General features: G+C 43.8%; 1 protein-coding gene across 1 annotated transcript in view; it reads right to left on the reverse strand.

The window, feature by feature from the left end:
• DENND11 (DENN domain containing 11) overlaps positions 1-21778 on the reverse strand; it is a 51651-nt gene extending 29873 nt beyond the window's left edge. Inside the window, exons 1-2 of the mRNA XM_040260015.1 lie at positions 21552-21778; positions 959-1058 (exon numbers count right to left, since the gene is read on the reverse strand). Coding sequence (XP_040115949.1) covers positions 959-1053 — 95 coding nt within the window. The 5' untranslated portion in view covers positions 1054-1058; positions 21552-21778. The remainder of the gene's footprint in view (positions 1-958; positions 1059-21551) is intronic.
• Between the last annotated feature and the right edge of the window lie 6 nt (positions 21779-21784).

The following is a 21784-nucleotide window of genomic DNA, read 5'->3' on the forward strand; positions in this document are numbered from 1 at the left end:
TCCAGACCCAGGGATGGAACCCGCATCTCTTATGTCTCTTGAATTGGCAGGCAGGTTCCTTGCCACTAGGACCACCTGGGAATCCCTTGAGAGGCATCCCAAATAGAAGATGTAACTGTGTCCAGGGCTCTACATGAGAAAGTTCAGCCTGAGAAAAACCTTTTTTAAAATCTCAGGGGGACAATGAGCTCAAGGCATTCAACCTTACAGATGGGACAATCAAGGCTCAAAAAAAACCCCTGGAACTCACTAAGGGTCATCCCACTGGAGCCAGGACTTGCTCTCCACAAAGCCTGCTGTTCAGCTGCCCTTGACCCCAAATCAACTGCCTGTGACCCTGACCCTTCTTTCCTGCATAACAGCTGACTTGATGTGTGACTTCTGTTTTATTAGCATAAACCGGGTTGATTCTCTCCTCGCTTCCTGAGTCTCTGATGTTTTTAATAGAACATTTGACCAGAGCTGTCATTTGGTTTCCTTCCCCTTTCTCGCACTTGTGCCTGTCATGGTTTCAGCCCAATGAGAAGATGAAAGCTACTCCGTCACCCTTGTGTTCTAGTTGCTCCTCACAAGAATCTTAACCACATAGGACTACAAACTGGCCTTACTTAGAGCTGAATTTTCAAGTTTTAGCACATACATGGCTTGAGTTAACCCAAATGGAACCAAAAGTCTATTCCATTATTAAAGCCAAACCTCAAATGACGATCAATCATTTCTTAGAAAGGGCAGGAACCTCTATGGCAGGAGTTCTTAACGTTTTGGGGTCATGAGAACCTAACAAAAGCTTGGGAGCTTCTTGTTACAAACCTGATATAAAGTCACAAACCGGTACATATATTTTCAGGACACTTACACACACTTCCTGAAGATGCCCTGATGACAGCTCCTATTCTCTGGGGAAAGCAGAGGAAGAGCGGAAATGGTGCAGAGCAGACTGCCAATCAGCGCTACTTACATGAAATCAGACTGAATTTTATGGGATCCGCTGGCCATAGACTTGAACTCCACACCTTCAAGGTCAATATCTTGGGGTAAGCACCATTCCACCATGTTTCCTGCGGGGAAGGGAAGATACAAGTTTAAAACAGACAAAATCATTTGAAGGGCTTAGTGCAGGACCGAGCCCATGTGACTTCCAAGTAAATGAACTGCTGACTCAGCCACCAAACTGCAGGCTCATTCCTCCACCAGCCACAGGCTGGTAGAGTGCCTGAGTCATCCTGCAGGCCAGGAGATGGGCACTGAAGGCACCTCTGGTCTCTGCCTTTGGATGAACACAGTTCTTCCTAGCGAGGCTGCTGGCTTTGCTTCTGCCATTCTGCCTGGCCACCTCCCAATCTCCTTTCTTTTGTAGCCTCACTTCCAGGTACATATTTTGACCAGGTACATATTTTGACCCTCCATTTCCTGGCCTCATACTCTCTCCTTAACCCCTCAGGATCCTGCTTCCATCTTGCTTTTCTATAGCCACTAATGATTTTGACAAACTTCCAAACTCTTTTTTAAATTTATTTTTAAAATGTATTTATTTGGCCACGCCAGGTTTTACTTGCGGCAAGCAGGATCTTTAGTTGCAGCATAAGGGATCTAGTTGCCCATCTGGGGGTAAAACCTGAGCCCCCCTGCACTGGGAGTGCAGAGTCTTATCTTCTGAACCACCAGGAAGTCCCCCAAACTCTTTTCAGTTCAAATCTTCATTGGTTTCATTGTGGCATTTGATAATTACTCAATAACCTCTCCCGTTTTCCCTTGACTCCCATGATGGAACACTATCTTGGTTCTTTTCCTTCTTCTCTGGCCAGTATAGCTCTGCTGCCTTCCCTAACTCTCCTCCCTCCTCAAATGAGGCTCTTCTCCAAGGTCCAACACCAGTTCTTTGCTTCCAGAATTCAAGGGCTCATTCACTCATCCCTAATTACTGAGTTTCTACTGAGCCAGACATTGGAGCTATAAGTCAAATAAGACATAGTCCCTGAACTCAAACAGATTAGATTCCAGGGCCAGATAAAGAAATAAACAAGGAAATTGGAACACAGCTCTGGAAGTGTTATGTTAAATTCCATGACAGAGTATAATATGGGATTTTAGAATGTAGCAATGACAAGCCTCCATCAGATTGAGAGAATAAGAGAATTTCACAAGACCAGTGTTTCCTAGAGGCTTGAGAGGACACTACAGAATATTCCCTGCTGTTTTCTTGCATATTCAAATTTTTTCCAAATAAAAATACTAAGATAACTTGTAAAGATTTCACTTTAGAACGAACTTGCTCATCAACACGGCAAACCCTAATTTCCCAGGCAACAGAAATACCATTAACAATCCCTGACAACAATACTTTTCAGATAACTGTTTAGGGCATCAGAGGTCCACCTGTACACAACCCACCCTGAACAGGGTGGACATCACAGGGACTCAGCCTATCCTACATTCACAGTCTGCGGCCCTTTCAAGTAGTTTATTTTCAAGAGAGGAATCATAAACCCCAATGATGAGCTAAAACAAAAAGCGTGGGAAAAGCAGTTATGATTTCACACAACAGGAAGTCTAGACCAATGTATTTGTCAGGGTTAAAGACAAAAAAAAAGCGTGCTGAACCAGGGGTAAACATGGTAAGGTTTCCAGCGTCAAGGTCCCCTGACATGCCTTAGCATCCATGTCTACTGTCCCTTAGTCCAGTGGCTTCTACCCTGTATCATGCCTCAGGAAACCCAGGAAACTTACAAACGTGCTGAGACCCACTCCAAATCTACCGGATCTACTCCAGATCTATGATCTGTGCCACGTGGCTGCCTCTGCTGATGAGCCTCCTGTGTACAGGGTCCCAACTCTTTTTTAAAATGATACATATGTATTTATTTGGGTGCACCAGGTCTTAGATGCAGCATACAGGATCTTTGCTCTTTGATCTGGCATGCAGGCTCTCTAGTTGCAGCCTGAGGGATCTAGTTCCCTAGCCTGGGATCGAACCTGAAACCCCTGCATTGGGAGCACAGAGTCTTGGCCTCTGGACCACCAGGGAAGTCCCCAGGGTCCTACCCTTCATGATGGCAACAGATGTCCAGCTGAGGAGAGGGACAGCCTGCAATGACCCTTCAGGAGACCCTGTCCTCTCACTTACCTGCTTCTTCTAGTATCTGCTGCCTTGTTCCGTGCCCCCATGCCACTCCATACGAGGGTTCAACTCGCTCTAACTTAATTCCCTTCCTTAAATCCAGCATGTTCATGAGCACTCAATGACTTGTTAAAACGTTAATGCACCTAAACGTTGTGCTGAAGGATAAGTTTAGAAAAGTGCACAGATCGGAACTATGCGGCACAGTGAGCTTTCCCAGCATGAACGCACCTGGGTGAGCAGAATCCAGACCAAGAAGCAGGATGTTATCAGCACAGCAGAAACCCATCCGAGTCGCTAACCCTCTCTCAAGGCTAACTATTATCCTGACTTCTAACACCACAAATGAGCTTTGCTGTTCTTGAAATTTACATAAATGCAATCAGCATTTGCATTTAGAGAGCTGACTGGCTCAGATTATGAACTCCTTATTGCAAAATTCAGACTTAGACTGAATAAAGTAGGGAAAACCACTAGACCATTCAAGTATGACCTAAATCAAATCCCTTATGATTATACAGTGGAAGTGAGAAATAGATTTAAGGGCCTAGATCTGATAGACAGCGTACCTGATAAACTATGGACGGAGGTTCGTGACATTGTACAGGAGACAGGGATCAAGACCATCCCCATGGAAAAGAAATGCAAAAAAGCAAAATGGCTGTCTGAGGAGGCCTTACAAATAGCTGTGAAAACAAGAAAGCAAAAAGCAAAGGAGAAAAGGAAAGATACTCCCATTTGAATGCACAGTTCCAAAGAATAGCAAGGAGAGATAAGAAAGCCTTACTCAGTGATCAATGCAAAGAAATAGAGGAAAACAACAGAATGGGAAAGACTAGAGATCTCTTCAAGAAAATTAGAAATATCAAGGGAACACTTCATGCAAAGATGGGCTCGATAAAGGACAGAAATGGTAGGGACCTAACAGAAGCAGAAGATATTAAGAAGAGGTGGCAAGAATACACAAAAGAACTGTACAAAAAAGATCTTCATGACCCAGATAATCACGATGGTGTGATCACTCACCTAGAGCCAGACATCCTGGAATGTGAAGTCAAGTGGGCCTTAGGAAGCATCACTACAAACAAAGCTAGTGGAGGTGATGGAATTCCAGTTGAGCTATTTCAAATCCTGAAAGATGATGCTGTGAAAATGCTGCACTCAATATGCCAGCATTGGAAAACTCAGCAGTGGCCACAGGACTGGAAAAGGTCAGTTTTCATTCCAATCCCAAAGAAAGGCAATGCCAAAAAATGCTCAAATTACTGCACAATTGCACTCTTCTCACATGCTATAGTAAAGTAATGCTCAAAATTCTCTAAGCCAGGCTTCAGCAATACGTGAACCGTGAACTTCCAGATGTTCAAGCTGGTTTTAGAAAAGGCAGAGGAACCACAGATCAAATTGCCAACATCCGCTGGATCATGGAAAAAGCAAGAGAGTTCCAGAAAAACAGCTATTTCTGCTTTATGGACTATGCCAAAGCCTTTGACTGTGTAGATCACAATAAACTGTGGAAAATTCTGAAAGAGATGGGAATACCAGACCACCTGAACTGCTTCTTGAGAAATCTGTATGCAGGTCAGGAAGCAACAGTTAAACCTGGACATGGAACAACAGATTGGTTCCAAATAGGAAAAGGAGCACGTCAAGGCTGTATATTGTCACCCTGCTTATTTAACTTCTATGCAGAGTACATCATGAGAAATGCTGGGCTGGAAGAACCAGAAGCTGGAATCAAGATTGCCAGGAGAAATATTAATAACCTCAGATATGCAGATGACACCACCCTTATGGCAGAAAGTGAAGAGGAACTAAAAAGCCTCTTGATGAAAGTGAAAGAGGAGAGGGAAAAAGTTGGCTTAAAGCTCAACATTCAGAAAACAAAGATCATGGCATCTGGTCCCATCACTTCATGGGAAATAGATGGGGAAACAGTAGAAACAGCGTCAGACTTTATTTTGGGGGGCTCCAAAATCACTGCAGATGGCGACTGCAGCTATGAAATTAAAAGAGGCTTACTCCTTGGAAGGAAAGTTATGACCAACCTAGATACTATATTCAAAAGCAGAGACATTACTTTGCCAGCAAAGGTCCATCTAGTCAAGGCTATGGTGTTTCCAGTGGTCATGTATGGATGTGAGAGTTGGACTGTGAAGAAAGCTGAGCGCCGAAGAATTGATGCTTTTGAACTGTGGTGTTGGAGAAGACTCTCGAGAGTCCCTTGGACTGCAAGGAGATCCAACTAGTCCATCCTAAAGGAGACCAGTCCTGGATGTTCACTGGAAGGACTGATGCTGAAGCTGAAACTCTAATACTTTGGCCTCCTCATGTGAAGAGCTGACTCATTGGAAAAGACCCTGATGCTGGGAGGGATCGGGGGCAGGAGGAGAAGGGGACGACCGAGGATGAGATGGCTGGATGACATCACCGACTCGATGAACATGAGTTTGGGTGAACTCCACGAGTTGGTGATGGACAGGGAGGCCTGGTGTGCTGCGATTCATGGGGTTGCAAAGAGCCGGACACAACTGAGCAACTGAACTGAACTGAATCATTTGTATTCGTGTCTCTTTTTTTGCTCCATGTTTTTTGCAAGATTCATCCTTGGGGATGCTTATAGCAATAATTTTTTCATTTATTATTTCCATCCTATGCTAGTGACACAACTTACATGTCTACTTAACTGTGGATGCACACTTAGCTTATTTCTTATTGGAAGCCATTAGAAACAGCACTGGTGTAAACAATTCCGTACTTGTCGTCTGGTGACTGCACACGCAGTGGCTTTGTAACGCGTGACCCAGCTGGGCTAATACTCGTTTCTCAGAATTCCCTTCTTTGTACGTTTCCAGTTGAGACTGGGAAGGGGAAGTGAAGCGGTAGCCATATTATGTTTGTGTGGGAAGGTCAGTGAGGGAGCTTCAGGTAAGCTGATACCTGTTGTTGCTTATCCTGTAGGCTCATCACACTTTGGTGGGGGCGGGGGGCACGAGGTCAGCTGCTGATGGATCCACTTTCCCTAGATCCTCTTTCAGCTTCTGATTCACACCCCAGGTGTGCGCTTAGTTCCACAGTAAAGGGCATTGGCATCATCAGGTCAGGACACCACGTCATTAGAAGTGGAGGCAATGACAGACTGACTTGTCATTCCCACCCACTCTCGTGAGTTCCAGCTTATTCTCCTTTTAAAATTTCTTCTAACTGCATTACTCAAGAGACCTCAATCAGATATAAAGACAGCAGCCTTATGCAGACTATCTACCCAGGTCCCACAAATGCACAAGATCAAGTCTCTGCAGTAAATCCCTGTATTCATCTCCAGTGGTTCTCTTTCTTTAACTAAACCTTGATTTTGACTGACACAATGTGCACACCTTTCTGTTGACAAAATCCCTGGGAGTGAAAGTCTTGTAAAAATGTTTGCATTGCTGCAAACTAAGAAACAACTTCAATAATTCCCAAAGCAGTGTTTCCCAAAGCTTAGGGCTTCAGCAATATATATATATATTTATATAGATATATAAAGAGATTTTTCAGGTTAAACAAAAACAGACACATTCTTTTATTGCAGAAATTCTCAGAGCCTTTAATGTTATTCTGCATTATGAATATCTATGAGATCAATACCATGCTTAAAGTTTCAAAATTATTCTGATAAACCTATTTTTAAGTAGCATCTTAAGGGTTCATTCTTATAGAAGGCTTTTTTTTTTTTTAAAGAAATACTAGTATATAAGGGGCTGCAAGTTGACCCTTAGTACATATCACTCTACCTTTCTTATAGGGGATAGAACTTATTCTTAGCATGGCGTGAGGTGAGGTGAGGTGAGGTGAGGTGAGGTCGCTCAGTCGTGTCCGACTCTTTGCAACCCCGTGGACTGTAACCTACTAGGCTTCTCCGTCCATGGGATTCTCTAGGCAAGAATACTGGAGTGGATTGCCATTTCCTTCTCCAGGGGATCTTCCCGACCCAGGGATCAAACCCGGGTCTCCCACCTTGGAGGCAGACGCTTTAACCTCTGAGCCACCAGGGAAGCCCTTTAGCATGGCACATGGTCTTCCAAATGATGACTATGTTTCTCTGTACCTTCTTGTAAATAGGTATGGCTACACAAGTAAATTCTGGCCAATGGGATCTGGACAGAAATTAGGTGAGTCTTTCTAAAGCATGCCTTAAAAGGAAGGCGTATGCTGCCCCCTTCTTCCATCCTACTGCCTGGCATGTGGATGTAGAGATAAGCCATTTCGCATCACCCAGGTGAGGGCATCCGCCCACATATCATGGAAGGGAGGACAGAGCGACAGCCAGCGTGAGTCTAGGTCCCTGGATGACCCCATGGAGCTGAGCCGGCACTCCAGCTCTGGACCGCTGATCTCCTGTTAAGTGAAAGCTAAACTTTTTTCTTGATTAAGTCTCTGTTAATTTGGGTCTCTGGTATCCATCTTTCTTGGTGGCTCGGTGAGAATCTGCCTGCCAATGCAGGAGACCTGGGTTCAATCCCTGGGTTGGGAGATCCCCTGGAGAAGGGAATGGTAACCCACTCCAGTATTCTTGCCTGGGAAATCCCATGAACAGAAAAACCTGGCAGGCTACAGTCCATGGGGTCGCAAAAAGTCAGACATGAATGAGCGACTGAGCACGTACACTTCGGTATTCATGGCCAAACGTATATCTTAATATACATTAATACATATATATTAATACAGCTTATGCAGCTTAATACAGCTGATCTGAAGAATAACGCCTCCAATTCCTCAGCTTAGTTCTCAAAGCTTCGTTCTTATTTTTCTGTGCCTGGCCAACCCTCGTTGCACAGAAATTGAAAGAATCAGATGAAGGGAATGACGCTCTGTTATTTGCATCCTTCACTGCCAGATGGAGGCAAGCCCCTCTCGGTTGGGAAGGAAGGTCCATCACGGTCAGGCTGAATCACAGAATGGAGTGTGGACTCCAGGACACCACTCTGGGAACGGTTCTTTATCCCACAGAAAGAACATTTCTGCTGACATACTCCTTGAATGAAAGCAAAGTAGATAAATCTACTATGGCCCTCATCCCAGCCTAATACAATCACTGTCTTAGATGTCTGTCTCCCCAGGAGACTGGACTTCTTAAAGGCAGGAACTCTGCTTGTTTATCTTTATATCCCAACAGAGCACAGTGCTTAGCATAGGACAGGATGAACATTAAACCAAAAACAGAAACCCAGCTTTACTGAGGACAAGCGTGATTTTAAGAAGCTAGTAGTAATGATAGTGTGTTTTTAAGTTGTTTTTTTTTTTTTTAATGTGGGACTGTTTTTAAAGTCTTTATTGAATATGTTACAATATTGCTTCTGTTTTATGTTTTGGTTTTTTTGCTGCAAACCATGCGTGGTCTTAGCTCCCCGACCAGAGATGGAATCTGTACCCCCTGTACTGGAAGGTGAAGTCTTATCCAATGAATCATGAGGGAAGTCCTAGATATTGTAGTTAGGTAGAAAAATGTCCTTTTTCTCAGGACGTTTATACTGAAAGGAGTGAAGTCATGTCTGCATTTAGTTTCAAATGGTTGAGGAAAGAGTTTATATCTGCATTTAGTAAGTTCTGATACAATGCTTCCTGAATTTGTGTCAGTTGATATATATCGAGAATAATGTGCACACAGGGAATTTCACGTTTGCTAATGCTAATAGATTCAATGTGATCTCAATGAAAACCCCAGTAAGCTATTTGTGGATATTGACAAGTTAATTCTAAAGTTTACATGGAAAGGCACAAGGCTAAAATTAGCCAGCACGATACTGAAGAGAACCAACACTACCCGATTCTAACTAAGACTGCCTATAAAGCTACAGGAATCCAGACAGTGTGGCATTGCCATAGATAGATCAATGGAACAGAATAGACAGCCCCAAAATATACCCACATGAATACAATCAACTGATCTTTGCCAAAGGAGCTAAGGTCATAAAATAGGAAAACAGAAACTCTTTTCAACAAGTGGTGTTAGAACAACTGAACATCCATATGCAAAAAACGAATCCAGACACAGACCTTACACTTTACACAACAAGTAACTCAATATGAATAGTATGCTTAAATGTAAAATGCAAAATTATAAAACTTGTAGAATATAGGAGAAAATCTAGGTGACTTTGGGTTTAGCAATATTTTTAGATACAACATCAAAAGCATCATCCACGAAAAAAAAAATTTGTTAGTTGTACTTCATTAAAATTAAAAACTTCTCATCTGTGAAAGATGCTATTAAGAGAATAAAAAGACAAACTCATGATGGGGCAAAATATCTGCAAAAACATATCTGATAAAGGCTTAAATCCAAATATACAAAGAACTCTTAAAACTCAACAATAAGAAAACAACTCAATTTAAAAAATGGACAAAATATCTAAATAGACATCTCACCAAAGAAGATAGGTAGATGGCCAACACATACATGAAAACCTGCTCAGTATCGCGCCATCAAGAACTGCCAATTAAAATAATGAGACTGAATTACACACTACTCAGGTATTCTCGCCTGGAGAATCCCCATGGACAGAGGAGCCTGACAGGGGTCCATGGGGTCGCAAAGAGTTGGACAGGACTGAGTGACTAAGCACACACAGAATGGTCAAAATCCAAAACGCTGAAAACACCAAATACTGACAAGGATGTGCATCAACAGGAAACCTTGTCCGCTGGTGGTGGGAGTGCAAAATGGTACAGCCACTTAGAATGACAGTTTGACAGTTTAGTTTACAAAATCAAATATATGCGTACCACACAATCCAGCATCCTTTGTATTTATCCAACGAATTGAAAACTTATGTCCACACAAAAGCCTGTTCATTGATGTTTACCACAGCTTTACGTACAATTGCCTACAACTGGAAGCAACCAAAATGTCCTTCAAAAAGGTGAACGGATTAAAAAAACTGAAGGATATCCATATAAAATACACTGTGCTGGGCTTAGTCACTCAGCCAGGCTCCTCTGTCCATGGGGATTCTCCAGGCAAGAATACTGCAGTAGGTTGCCATGCCCTCTTCCAGGGGTTCTTCCCATCCCAGGAATCAAACCCAGATCTCCTGCATTTCAGGCAGATTCTTAACCATCTGAGTCAACAAAACACCATTCAACAACAAAAGGAAATGAGCCACCAAGCCACACAAAGGCATGGAGGGAACTTCTTAAAAGCATATTGCTAAGTGAAAGGAGCCAATCCAAAAAAGATATATTCTGTATAATCCTGACTATATGACATTTTGGAAAGGGAAAACTACAGACAGTAAAAAAAAAGATCTGGGGATAATCAAGGATAAATAACCAGAGCACAGAGGAGTTTTAGGGCAGTAAAATTATTCTGTATGATACTGTTATGGTAGATAACTTAACACTGTGCATTTTTCAAAACCCATAGAAAGTACAACACAAAGAATGAACCCTAATGAAACTATGAACTTCAGTTAATAATAATGTATGAATATTGGTTCAACAATTGTAACAAATATGCCATACTAATGCAAGATGTCAATAACAGGTAATGTAGGTGGGTGGGTAAGGGAAGAAGGTATACGATATGGAAATTCTGTATTTGCTGCTTAATTTTCCTATAAACCTAAAACTGGTAAAAATAAAATGTATTAATTAAAAAAGCTAATAAATGAACTAACCTAGGTTAATTATCCTGGGGGTAGAAACGATACTGTGGTTTAGGCAGGGTTATGGCCTTTTTCTTAGGAGATTTATACTTAAGTATTTAGAAATGAAATGCCATGATGCCTGCAAGTTACTTTCAAACAGTTCAGGAAAAAAGTATATCTATACACACTCAGTTCTGCTGTAATGCTGGCTGAATTTGTTCCAAAGCAACTGACATATTAACAGTTTGATCACAGAGAATTTCATGTGTGCTGATACATGATTTTGATCTCAAGGATTACAATGTGTGTGCAGAAAACTGCACCCAGCTGCAGAAATATACGAGATGAATCCCAACACAGCACTCAAACCCCTGCCTGCTACCTCGGTTCACCAAGTGTGTTCTGAGCTGCATTAACCTCCTCTAGTGCTACGACTTTCCACCCAATTTCACAAAGCCCTTTTCCACTGCTTCATAATAACTCACAAGCTCCACTCTTCCAACAACCACCTTTGTCAGCAGACCACACGCCTTTTTTTAAGTAGAGTGCCATATTTAAAGTAGTGATGTATTTCTTAACTATTTAATCTATGTGCAGTCGTCCTACCACTTTTTATTATGTTCCTATCTTTCAAGTGTTACTCAAGAGGTTTTTAAATGTTGTGCCCCTCACCCCATCTTCCCCAGAAACGCTGTGGTTTTTACTGCAGGATTTGCTTAGCACAGTGGTTTTTAGAAATGTATATTTCACATCATGGTAGAACTGACTTTACAAGGATAAAGCAAATATGGCAAAATGTCAACAAACGGGGAGTGAAGGATATACCTAAGTGAGGGATATACAGGTTTTTTAAATCTTCTAAGGTGTAAAACAATTCAACATATGAGAGGGAGATAAGATGACAGAGTAGAAGGACTTGAGCTTACCTCCTCTCACAAAAACACCAAAATCACAACTCCCTGCTGAACAACTATCAACAAAAAAAGACTGGAACCTATCAAAAAGATACTCTATATCCAAAGACCAAAAAAAAAGGGGGGCACAATGAGATGTTCTTCCAAGGACAAACCAGGAAGAAATAGCAAATATGAACAGACTAATCACAAGTACTGAAATCGAAACTGTCATTTTAAAAACCCAACAACAGAAGTCCAAGGCTTGATGACTTCACAGGTGAATTCTATCAAACATTTAGAGATGAGTTAACACCTATCCTTATGAAACTCTTCCAAAAACACTGAGGAGGAAGGAACACTCCCAAACTCATTCTATTAGGCCACCATCACCCTGATACCCAAACCAGACAAAATCAACACACAAAAAAGAAAATTACAGGCCAACATCACTGATGAATACAAATGCAAAAACCCTAAACAAAATACTAGCAAGCCAAATCCAACAATACATTAAAAAGATCATACACCAGGATCAAGTGGGATTTATCCCAAGGATGCAAGGATTTTTCAATATCCACAAAACAATTAGTGTGATACACCATATTAACAAACTTAAGAATAAAAACCATATGATTATCTCAATAGATGCAGAAAAAGCTCTTGACAAAATTCAATACCAGTTTATGATTTAAAAAATTAAAAAAAAAAAAAAACACTCTCCAGAAAGTAGACACAGAGGGAACCTACCTCAATATGCTGCTGCTGCTGCTAAGTCACTTCAGTCATATCCGACTCCTAGCAACCCCATGGACTGCAGCCTACCAGGCTCCTCTATCCATGGGATTTTCCAGGCAAGAGTACTGGAGTGGGCTGCCATTGCCTTCTCCACCTCAACATAATAAAGGCTATATATGACAAACCTACAGCTAACATCATACTCAATGGTGAAAACATGAAAGCATTTCCTCTAAGATCAGGAACAAGATATGGATGTCTACTCCTGCCGCTTTAATTCAACATAGCTTTGCAAGTCCTAGCCACGGCAAACAGGAAAAAAAGAAATGAAAGGAATCCAAACTAGAAAAGAAGTTAAACTGTCTCTGGTTTCAAACGACATGATACCATACATAGAAGATCCTAAAGATGCTAGTAATATCAGAAAACTACTAGAGTTCATCAATGAATTCAGTAAGGTTACAAGACACAAAATTAATACAGAAATCTCTTGCATTTCTATATACTAACAACAAAAGATCAGAAAGAGAAATTAAGGAAACAATTCCACTTACAATTGCATCAAAAAATAAAATACCTAGGAATAAACCTACCTAAGGAGGCAAAAGATCTGTACTCTAAAAAACTATAAGATGCTAATAAAAGAAACTGAAGATAACACAAGCAGATGCCAAGATATACCATGTTCTTGGATTGGAAGAATTAACACTATCGGGATGCTTACATTATCCAAGGCAATCTACAGATTCAATATAATCCCTATCAAATTACCAATGGCATTCTTCAACAAACTAGAACAAACTTTTTTTTTTTTTAAATTTGTATGAAAATACAGAAGGCCCTGAATAGCCAAAGCAATCCTGAGAAAGAAAAATGGGGCTGGCTCCTTGACTTTAAACTACAAAGCTACACTAATCAAACCAGTATGGTACTGGCACAAAAGTAGAAATATAGATCAATGGAACGGGAAGCCCAGAAATAAACCCACACACCTATGGTCAATTAATCTAGGACAAAGAAGGCAAGAATGTACAATGCAGAAAAAAGTCTCTTCAATAAGGGGTGCTGGGAAAACTGGACAGCTACATGTAAAAGACAGCTACATGTAAATGAGAACATTCTCTAACACCAAACACAAAAATAAACTCAAAATTGATTAAAGACCTACAGGTAAGGCCAGATACTATATAAAACTCTTAGAGGAAAACATAGGCAGAACACTCTTTGACATAAATCAAGTAATATCTTTTTGGATCCACCTCTGAGAGTAATGAAAATGATAACAAAAATAAACAAATGGAACCTAAGTAAACCTAAAAAGCTTTTACACAGCAAAGGAATCATAAGCAAAATGAAAAGAGAACCCATACAATGGGAGAAAATATTTGCAAAGTGACTGACAAGGAATTAATCTCCAAAATATACAAACAGCTCATGCAACTCAATATTAAAGAACAAACAGCCCAATCAAGAAGTGAGTGCTCAGCTGCTCAGTTGTGTCTGACTCTTTGATACCGTGAACTGTAGCCTGCAGACTCCTCTGTCCATGGGATTTTCCAGGCAAGAACTGTAGAGTGGGTTTCCATTTCCTTCTCCAAAGAAGTGGGTGGAAAATCTAACCATGCATGTCTCCAAAGAAGACCTACAGATGCCAAAAGGCACACAGAAAGATGCTCAGCATCACTAGAGAAATGCATATCAAAGCTACAGTGAGGCACCACCTCACATCAGTCAAAACAGCCAACGTCAAAAAGTCTACAAATAAATGCTGGAGAGGGTGTGGAGAAAAGGGAACCCTTCTATATTGTTGGCAGGAAGGTAAACTGGCACACCCATTATGGACAACAGTATGGAGGTTCCTTAAAAAAACACCTACCATATGATCCAGCAATCCCAGTTCTAGGCATGTATCTGGAGAAAACTATAATTTGAAAAGATACGTGCACCCCAGTGTTCACTGTAGCCCTATTTGCAATAGCCAAGACAACCTAAATGTCCACTGACAGATGAATGGCTAAAGAAGGTGTGGTACATATCAACATATACAACGAAATATCAGTCATCAGTTCAGTCGCTCAGTCATGTTCGACTCTTTGCGACCCCATGAACCGCAGCACGCCAGGCCTCCCTGTCCATCACCAACTCCCGGAGTTCACTCAGACTCACGTCCATCGAGTCAGTGATGCCATCCAGATTGGGCACCTACTGACCTGGGGAGTTCCTCTTTCAGTATCCTATCATTTTGCCTTTTCGTAGTGTTCATGGGGTTCTCAAGGCAAGAATCCTGAAGTGGTTTGCCATTCCCTTCTCCAGTGGACCACATTCTGTCAGACCTCTCCACCATGCCCGCCTGACTTGGGTGGCCCCACAGGGCATGGCTTAGTTTCATTGAGTTGGACAAGGCTGTGGATAAAAAAGAATGAAATAATGCCACTTGCTGCAACATGAAAGGACCTGGAGATTATCACACCAAGTGAATTAAGTCAGAGAAGACAAATACCATATATTTATATGTGGAATCTAACATGAAAGAAACGAACTTATTTACAAAGCGGAGACAGACTCACAGGCTTTGAAAACAAATTTATGGTACCAAAGGGGAAAGGTGAGGAGGAGAGATAAATTAGGAGTTAGGTATTAACATACACACACTACTATGTATCAAACAATCAACAAGGACCTACTGTAGAGCAGAGGGAACTCAATATTCTATAATAACCTATATGAGGAAAGAATCTGAAAAAGAATGGATACATGTATATGCATAACAGAAGCACTTTGCTGTACGTCTGGAACTAACAATACTGCAAATCAACAATACCCCAGGATAAAAGAAAAAAAAAATCCTATGAATTAAGGAACATAACTGAAATAACAGCGATGGGAAAAACCATAAGGTAAGCATAAAGGACTTTGCAAAAGCAAAAAATTATTGAGACAATGTGTTATATTTAGGGGGATGAAGCAGCATGATGGCTAAAGGTCATTCTTTAACAGAAAGAAAACATGATGCTCAAAAATTAGAAGCCCATTTATATAAGAAAATTGTACAGGCTTAAAGGAAAGTGATTTTGCAAAAATAACAATCCTTGTGGTGAGCCATGTAGGGCCAGACAAACCTCACACAGAATGCCACCTACCCCAGGCTCAGCCCTCACATGCAAAGCCATTCAGTTTTCCAAATCTCCTCACACTTCAGGAACCCAACCAGGGAGCTGAGGCCTGGCAGGATTGAACAGGAGGGCTGATCCCAGGGGTAAGCAATTAAAGAGAGAGGGCAATCAACATGGACAGGTGCCTTATTTCCCAGCTTGCTCTCCTTCCATCTCCAAGGCCTATCACAGGTACCCACGGTCCCTGCCTAGCCTCCAGCTGCTAAGACAACTTATGTGGAGGGATGGATATGACAGCACGAAGAACAGACATGGCAATCTGCTTTGTGTACCTTCAGCCAATCATTCAATAGATATTGGTGGAACATAACTTGGCAGCCTGGAGCCAGATGCTGGGCTGGGGCAAAGGAACTTGCACTAACAGATTACTGAGTTGTAATCTGTCTTATCTCCTACATACAGGGCTGCCTCTATCTTCTCTTTCGCTCAAAATGTGGAATGACTACCCCTCGCCCCAGCATATTTGGACTTTATTAACCACCATTTCTCCAGAGAAAAGAAAACATCAGCTGCCACTGTTGCTGCCTGTGAGAAAGCTGATCTCAGAAAACCAAAAGTGGAGAAAGCAATGGTCTTGAACCAAAACAATCTCTTTCTAATGGGAAGTACGTGACTTTCCTTCCTCCTTTTCGCCCTTCTTGCTGGGTGGTTTCCAACCAACAATTTCCTCCTGAGGTCTTGATTTCATCATCAGCGACTGATGCAAAAGTCCTGTTACCGCTCCTTTGACCTCAAGTGGGGAGCTCTGTACCAGTTCTCCCCTCTCAGAAGAAATATGCCTTGATTTTCAGCCTTTCCTTCAGCTTCTGCCCATCAGCATACACACAGGCCCTCATTCCAGTCAGAGGTACAAAGGAATCTTGTCTATGAAAAAAGGCAAGAGTCCAGGAGTACTCGTGGTCCCCACTTCTGCAGTAGGCCTCCAACCCTAAATGGAAGAAACCTCAGAAGCTTACAGGATTCAGATTCTAACACCAGGAACGTCAACAACCCATATCATTCAACTAGGTCTTACATAGCTTTGAATTGTCGTAACATCACCTAGGATGAGAGTCTATCCAAAGCCAAGGAAGAAAGGGTCAGGATAAAGAAACCTGAGGCAGGAAGAAATTAATCCTGGTGATTTCAAGTCAGCCATATGCCAATCCATGGCTGAATTCCAATGCATTAATTTTACATGGAAGAAACTTTCCATTTCACGGACGCCGTATCATTTGGCACCAGGCAGTGGTGTGGTGTGATGTGGGAAGGACCACAGACATGGGATGCAGGCAGAGCAGGCAGAGCCTCTGGGTTCTGCCCCCACCTCTGCTCTGTGACTTAAGATGACTTCACCGCCCCGTGCCTCTGTCTGCCTCATGACTGAGAATGCTGTTGAAGGGATTAGATAATTCCTGGTCCATGGTGGGCATGCGGTAAGCAGTGGGTGTTAAGACTTCCCCTCCTACTCGAGTCTCCATCAGCTTTCAAGAGAAGAAACAGAAGTCACAGCAGATGGTCACCAACTGACTTGTCTCTGAAAACCCCAAGTAGGTGAATCACCAACAGCCTGGGAAAGAGTCTGCCAATATGGGAACTAAAGAAATCCACCGGTTGTAATCCACCAATTTCTGATCGAAAGTACAGAGAAAGGCCATGGCCAAATTACATTACTCGGAGAGGCTTGCTTGCCTTGGCTATCAGAACCAGCCTTCTCTTGGCCTCTATGAGCTGGCCATCCCTAGGACTGCTCTTCCTGTTTCAAAACTACACTCCAAATTTTCCACTCTCATTCTCCTCTGTCACTTTCCCACCAGTGGCTGGAGCCATTTATTATTTGCATGAGTCAGATGACCTGGGCAGTCCTCCAAGTTATGCCTCAGACGCCACACCTGGCCCTATCTCCCTGGGCCTCCATGTCACCGTTACTAAAAAGAAAATAGCTTGTGTTTTGTTGACTGTAGGGAGAATGTGTGGAGGTTAAAACTTGTGCATGTGAGTGATTTTAAATACGATGGTCATTTGAAGCATGCACTAAATTAAATAGGGGTTTAGATGTAACTGAGGCACTGGCTAGAGGTTGAGGGAGGAACAGGTAATTCATCCCTAATCAGGAAGAACAAAGGAAAAAGAGACATCCTATAAACCGCGGCAGGTGTCCCACCCCTCAGCCATCCCCACATAAACACACACACTCGAAGGAATTTTCCCCGGACACCCACAAAATAACTCTGCAAAAAATGGAGCTGTTGAAAGTAGATCTCATAAATAACCAGTCCAGCAAGGCTGAATCACAGGTATCATCCATCGTAGGTTCAAAGCTCTACCGGGCTCAGGCCCATACACAGGCCCTCAGTTGCCCAGTGAGACTGTTATGTCACCTTCAGAGAGGGGGTTGGGGAGGGGGGAGGCTGATTTCCAAGCATGACATTACCTTTTCCCTTAATTAGGCAGAGGAAGAAAATTTAGTTCCTAGAGACCCAAAGAACAGAGTCAAAGCTCTAAATGATGGGTTGGACACAATAAAAAAGCAATATTCTGGCTGCCAATCTCTCCCACCCAGCTCTCAGAGTCAGCATCTGGGCCTGCTTTCAATAGCAGCTTTGTAGCCCAGATGGCCAGCACCACCACCATCCCAGGGACTCCCTGCTCCAGATAAAGACTGAGTGTGTCCGCGAGTGAGTGTGTGAGAGAGAGACAGAGAGGACGGAGCGAGAGTGTGAGTCAGAGAGAGCGAGAGCCTGTACCTCTTTTGACCCTGAAGCCCTGGTCCTCACATCATCTATGGACCCAACCATACTTCAAACTGTAGCTCCAATGAAAATAACATTCTTTATGCCCCTACCGTCTTCTCTGATTCTTCCTACAGATGCTCAAGCCCAAACCTGTATCCGAAAGTATATACTCTCTTATTCCCATATAGCAGTCTGAGAATCACTGAACATTCCCTGCCCAAGACTGTGTGTGTGTGTAATCAGGTCCACTTCTCCCTCTCATCCGTCCAAGTGTGTGTGTGTGCGCGCGTGCGTGTAACCAGGGTCCACTCCTCTGTCTCATTCCCTTTCAGCACACAGACCACTCACGCCCTGACGGATGACCCACAGGGTGGATTCTATCCTCCCCGTCCCCTCTTGCACTCTTGCAGGCACACACACCAACATGTTGTTACCTGCACCAGGAGGGAAGATGAATGAAATACCCACGCCCTAGGCAGTAAGGGCCTGGGGAGGTTTGGGGAGAAGGGGGAGGGGAGGATGCGGAGGACACAGTGGGAGGTGTGGGGTGCAGATGGGCAGGCATAGAGAAGACAGTGTCTCCTATGTAAGAACTTCTGTGATACGATCTGATTTGGGTAAAGAAGCCAGTATTCACTTTACTACTTTGGGTATCATAGGTTTAGGAAGGCAAAAGTCTTGGTGGACCAAGATTAAACAGCAACACAGAGCAGACCTGCCTCCATAGCAGGATAAAGGTTGAGACACTCATCTGAAACTGGGACACAGAAGCCTGGCCCCAGTGACGTCTGCCACTACCTGGGTATCCGAGGGCCTATATGTCACCTCTGCAGACCGAGACTCCCCCAACCCTCACACAAGGGACAGGCTCTCTGAGGCCCTCGTCCCAGTGTTGACCTTTGTGGCCCTGGGAACCCCAGGAGCATTCATTCACTCATTCATCCCATCTTTTACTTTTAGGTGCCTCATCACACAATTTTTACTCAATACAGATACTATCAGAATTTTTTTTTTTTTTTTTTTTTTACAGAAAGTAAAGTGCCATTTGGAACTAGGAAAATGATGAAAGAGAATTATGGGCAGGAAACAGCAGCTTTCCAAAAAACAAAAACAGAAATCATCAATCATAATTAAAAACACACTGCCTCCTGCCCATCCCACTTTTCCCCACCCATCCTTTCCCCTCTCTGCACACAGTTAACACGAAAAGTTAGGAGGGCAGATGTTCAGGTCATGTTGTATATACTTGAAAGACAACCAGACTCTCAGCCACATATTTATCAGCTGGTTAATATTTCCAAATTACTTAATCATCTTTGTTCTGTTTGCTCATGTATAAATGGGGTATAAATGATCATCCAATTAGAGTGGTGGTGAGAATTAAGTGAAACAGCATTATAGTAAAACACCTACACAAAGCAGGTGTCCAAATGCCTGTTAAATCCCTTCTTTCCACACTATCTTAATCTGAAAGCCATTACAAATACACACTTGTGTACAGGTGTGTCTCCACACACAAATACTTACACACATACCCACAAAACCATGCTCACCAGCTATGACTAACAAGGCAGGGGGAGGGGCCCAGCTCTGAGGTACTTTTCAGTATTATTAACTCCACCTGTGGTTAGCCCAGAATTATTTTTTTTTTCCCTCCTCCTCTTCCCCTCTGTCTCTACCACCCAGTGCAACCACTGCTAAATCAGACCCTGTGAATGCTCCCTCTCCATTTCTAGTTACTCTTAAACACTTTTCAGAAAGAATTTCATGTGCACATCTATTTACAGAAGGAATAAGGAATATTACGAGTTACAAAATAGTATGTTTTTCTCTAGCGATCAAGGTTACTTCGGTCAAAAATGAACAGTTTTCCTGTCTGGGAGTGCCAACCATATGTCAGTTAAGCAGCCTATGTGATGAGCATTAAAAAACAAAAAATAGAAAATGACAGTATGTACATGTGAAAGGGATTAGTTCTATTTCATGAAACTTTAATGTACGTATGGAGCAAACTGGTATGTATAATGAATTTCATATGTTGGGTCACAGTCGAAAAAGTTTGAAAGCCATAGGGAAGGGGCCAAGGAATCGCCAGGAGTCAGAAAGGTCTAGTCTCCCCACAGCTGTTCCTGTTTCTTCCTGGGCCTTGCTGGGTTCCAATCCTGCCCATCTTCTGACATCCCAAGATCCTCACCCCTTTTCCTTTCCCTTTCAGTCCATCGCAACCTTTCATGTTTTTCAGAAAGGTTTCTACAGCTCATCCTTGGAGGACCAGGTAGGGAACTAGAGAGAAAAGCTGACACTCCACATAATCAGACACTCCACATTCCAGCGACTTCAGTGGACTGAGAACAGAAAGACCCATCTGGGTTTTCTTAACCCCAATTCCATGGACAGAGGAGCCTGGCAGGCTCAGGTCCGTGGGGTTGCGAAGAGTCCCACACGACTGAGCGACTAACACTTTTCAGAACATGAGCTCTCCTCCCTCCACTCCTGAGAGCAGAGCCCTTCCCCGACCACTTGAGGCTCTCCGAGGGAGGTATTAGCGACTGCACAACAACTTAAAGCCTTCACTTCTGCACCCCAGGAATTCGCTCACCAGTAAAATGCACACTTCCTTACCGGATGGTTCGGTTAAAGATTATGCGAGATCACCCTTTAACTCTCCAAAAACACCCGCAAAGAGCCTACCGGGGAGGTTTCTCTTTTAATCCGTCTCCAGCTTAATCCCTCCGTGCCATCCCTTAATGCTCCAGGCGTTAATTCCTCAAAATAATGCCGTCAGAGAGACTGAACTTGGGCGCTCACAAAGTTACCAGGCGGAGAGGGATGGGGAGCGAGGGCGGGAAGCAGAGAAGCTGGAGGCTTAGGACGATCTGTTTCCGAAGGAATTCACCTGGAGGGGTGGAGGGGCGTTCCTCCTCTTCACAGGAGAACCCGATTAGCCGAGCCCGAAAAGAAAACAAAAGCTAGCGTGCCCGTGGCCACGAACAGGATCCTCTATCACCCGAGAAGTGCAAACAGGACTGTGGACTGGGGCGCCGGCTGGGGACCCGCCGGGAGGCAGCGGGACGGAACGGGAGAGGGGGGCCCGGGGGCGCAGGAAACAAAGCTCCACGCCCCCAGCCCGCTGAGGCACCCCCTGCCCGCCCGGGGGGGGGGCGGCGCTCAGTCGGGGGGAGAGGGTGCAGGTGTGTGGGTGCGCGCGCAGCGAGCCCCTCCCCCGCCGTCCCCGAAGCCCGGTTGGGGGGCGACGCTCGCCCCGCTCCCGGGGCGGCTCTCACCCGAGCGGGGATCGAAGGTGACCACGAACACGGCCACCACCTGGTCCTCCTCCACGTCGCCCAGCTCGAGGCGCCCGGGTTGCCGCAGCTCCTCGGGCTCCCGCCTCCTCGGCGGCTCCGCGGCCGCCCAGCCGCCCCCACCGCCGCCCCAGCCCCGGCCTCCAGCCTGCGGGACCGGGGCCCGCGGCGGGGAGACGGCGGGGCCCTCGGCCCAGCGCAGCAGCGGCGCCGCG

This window comes from Oryx dammah, unplaced genomic scaffold, assembly GCF_014754425.2.
Source record: "Oryx dammah isolate SB20612 unplaced genomic scaffold, SCBI_Odam_1.1 HiC_scaffold_18, whole genome shotgun sequence".
NCBI classification, from domain to species: Eukaryota; Metazoa; Chordata; class Mammalia; order Artiodactyla; family Bovidae; genus Oryx; species Oryx dammah.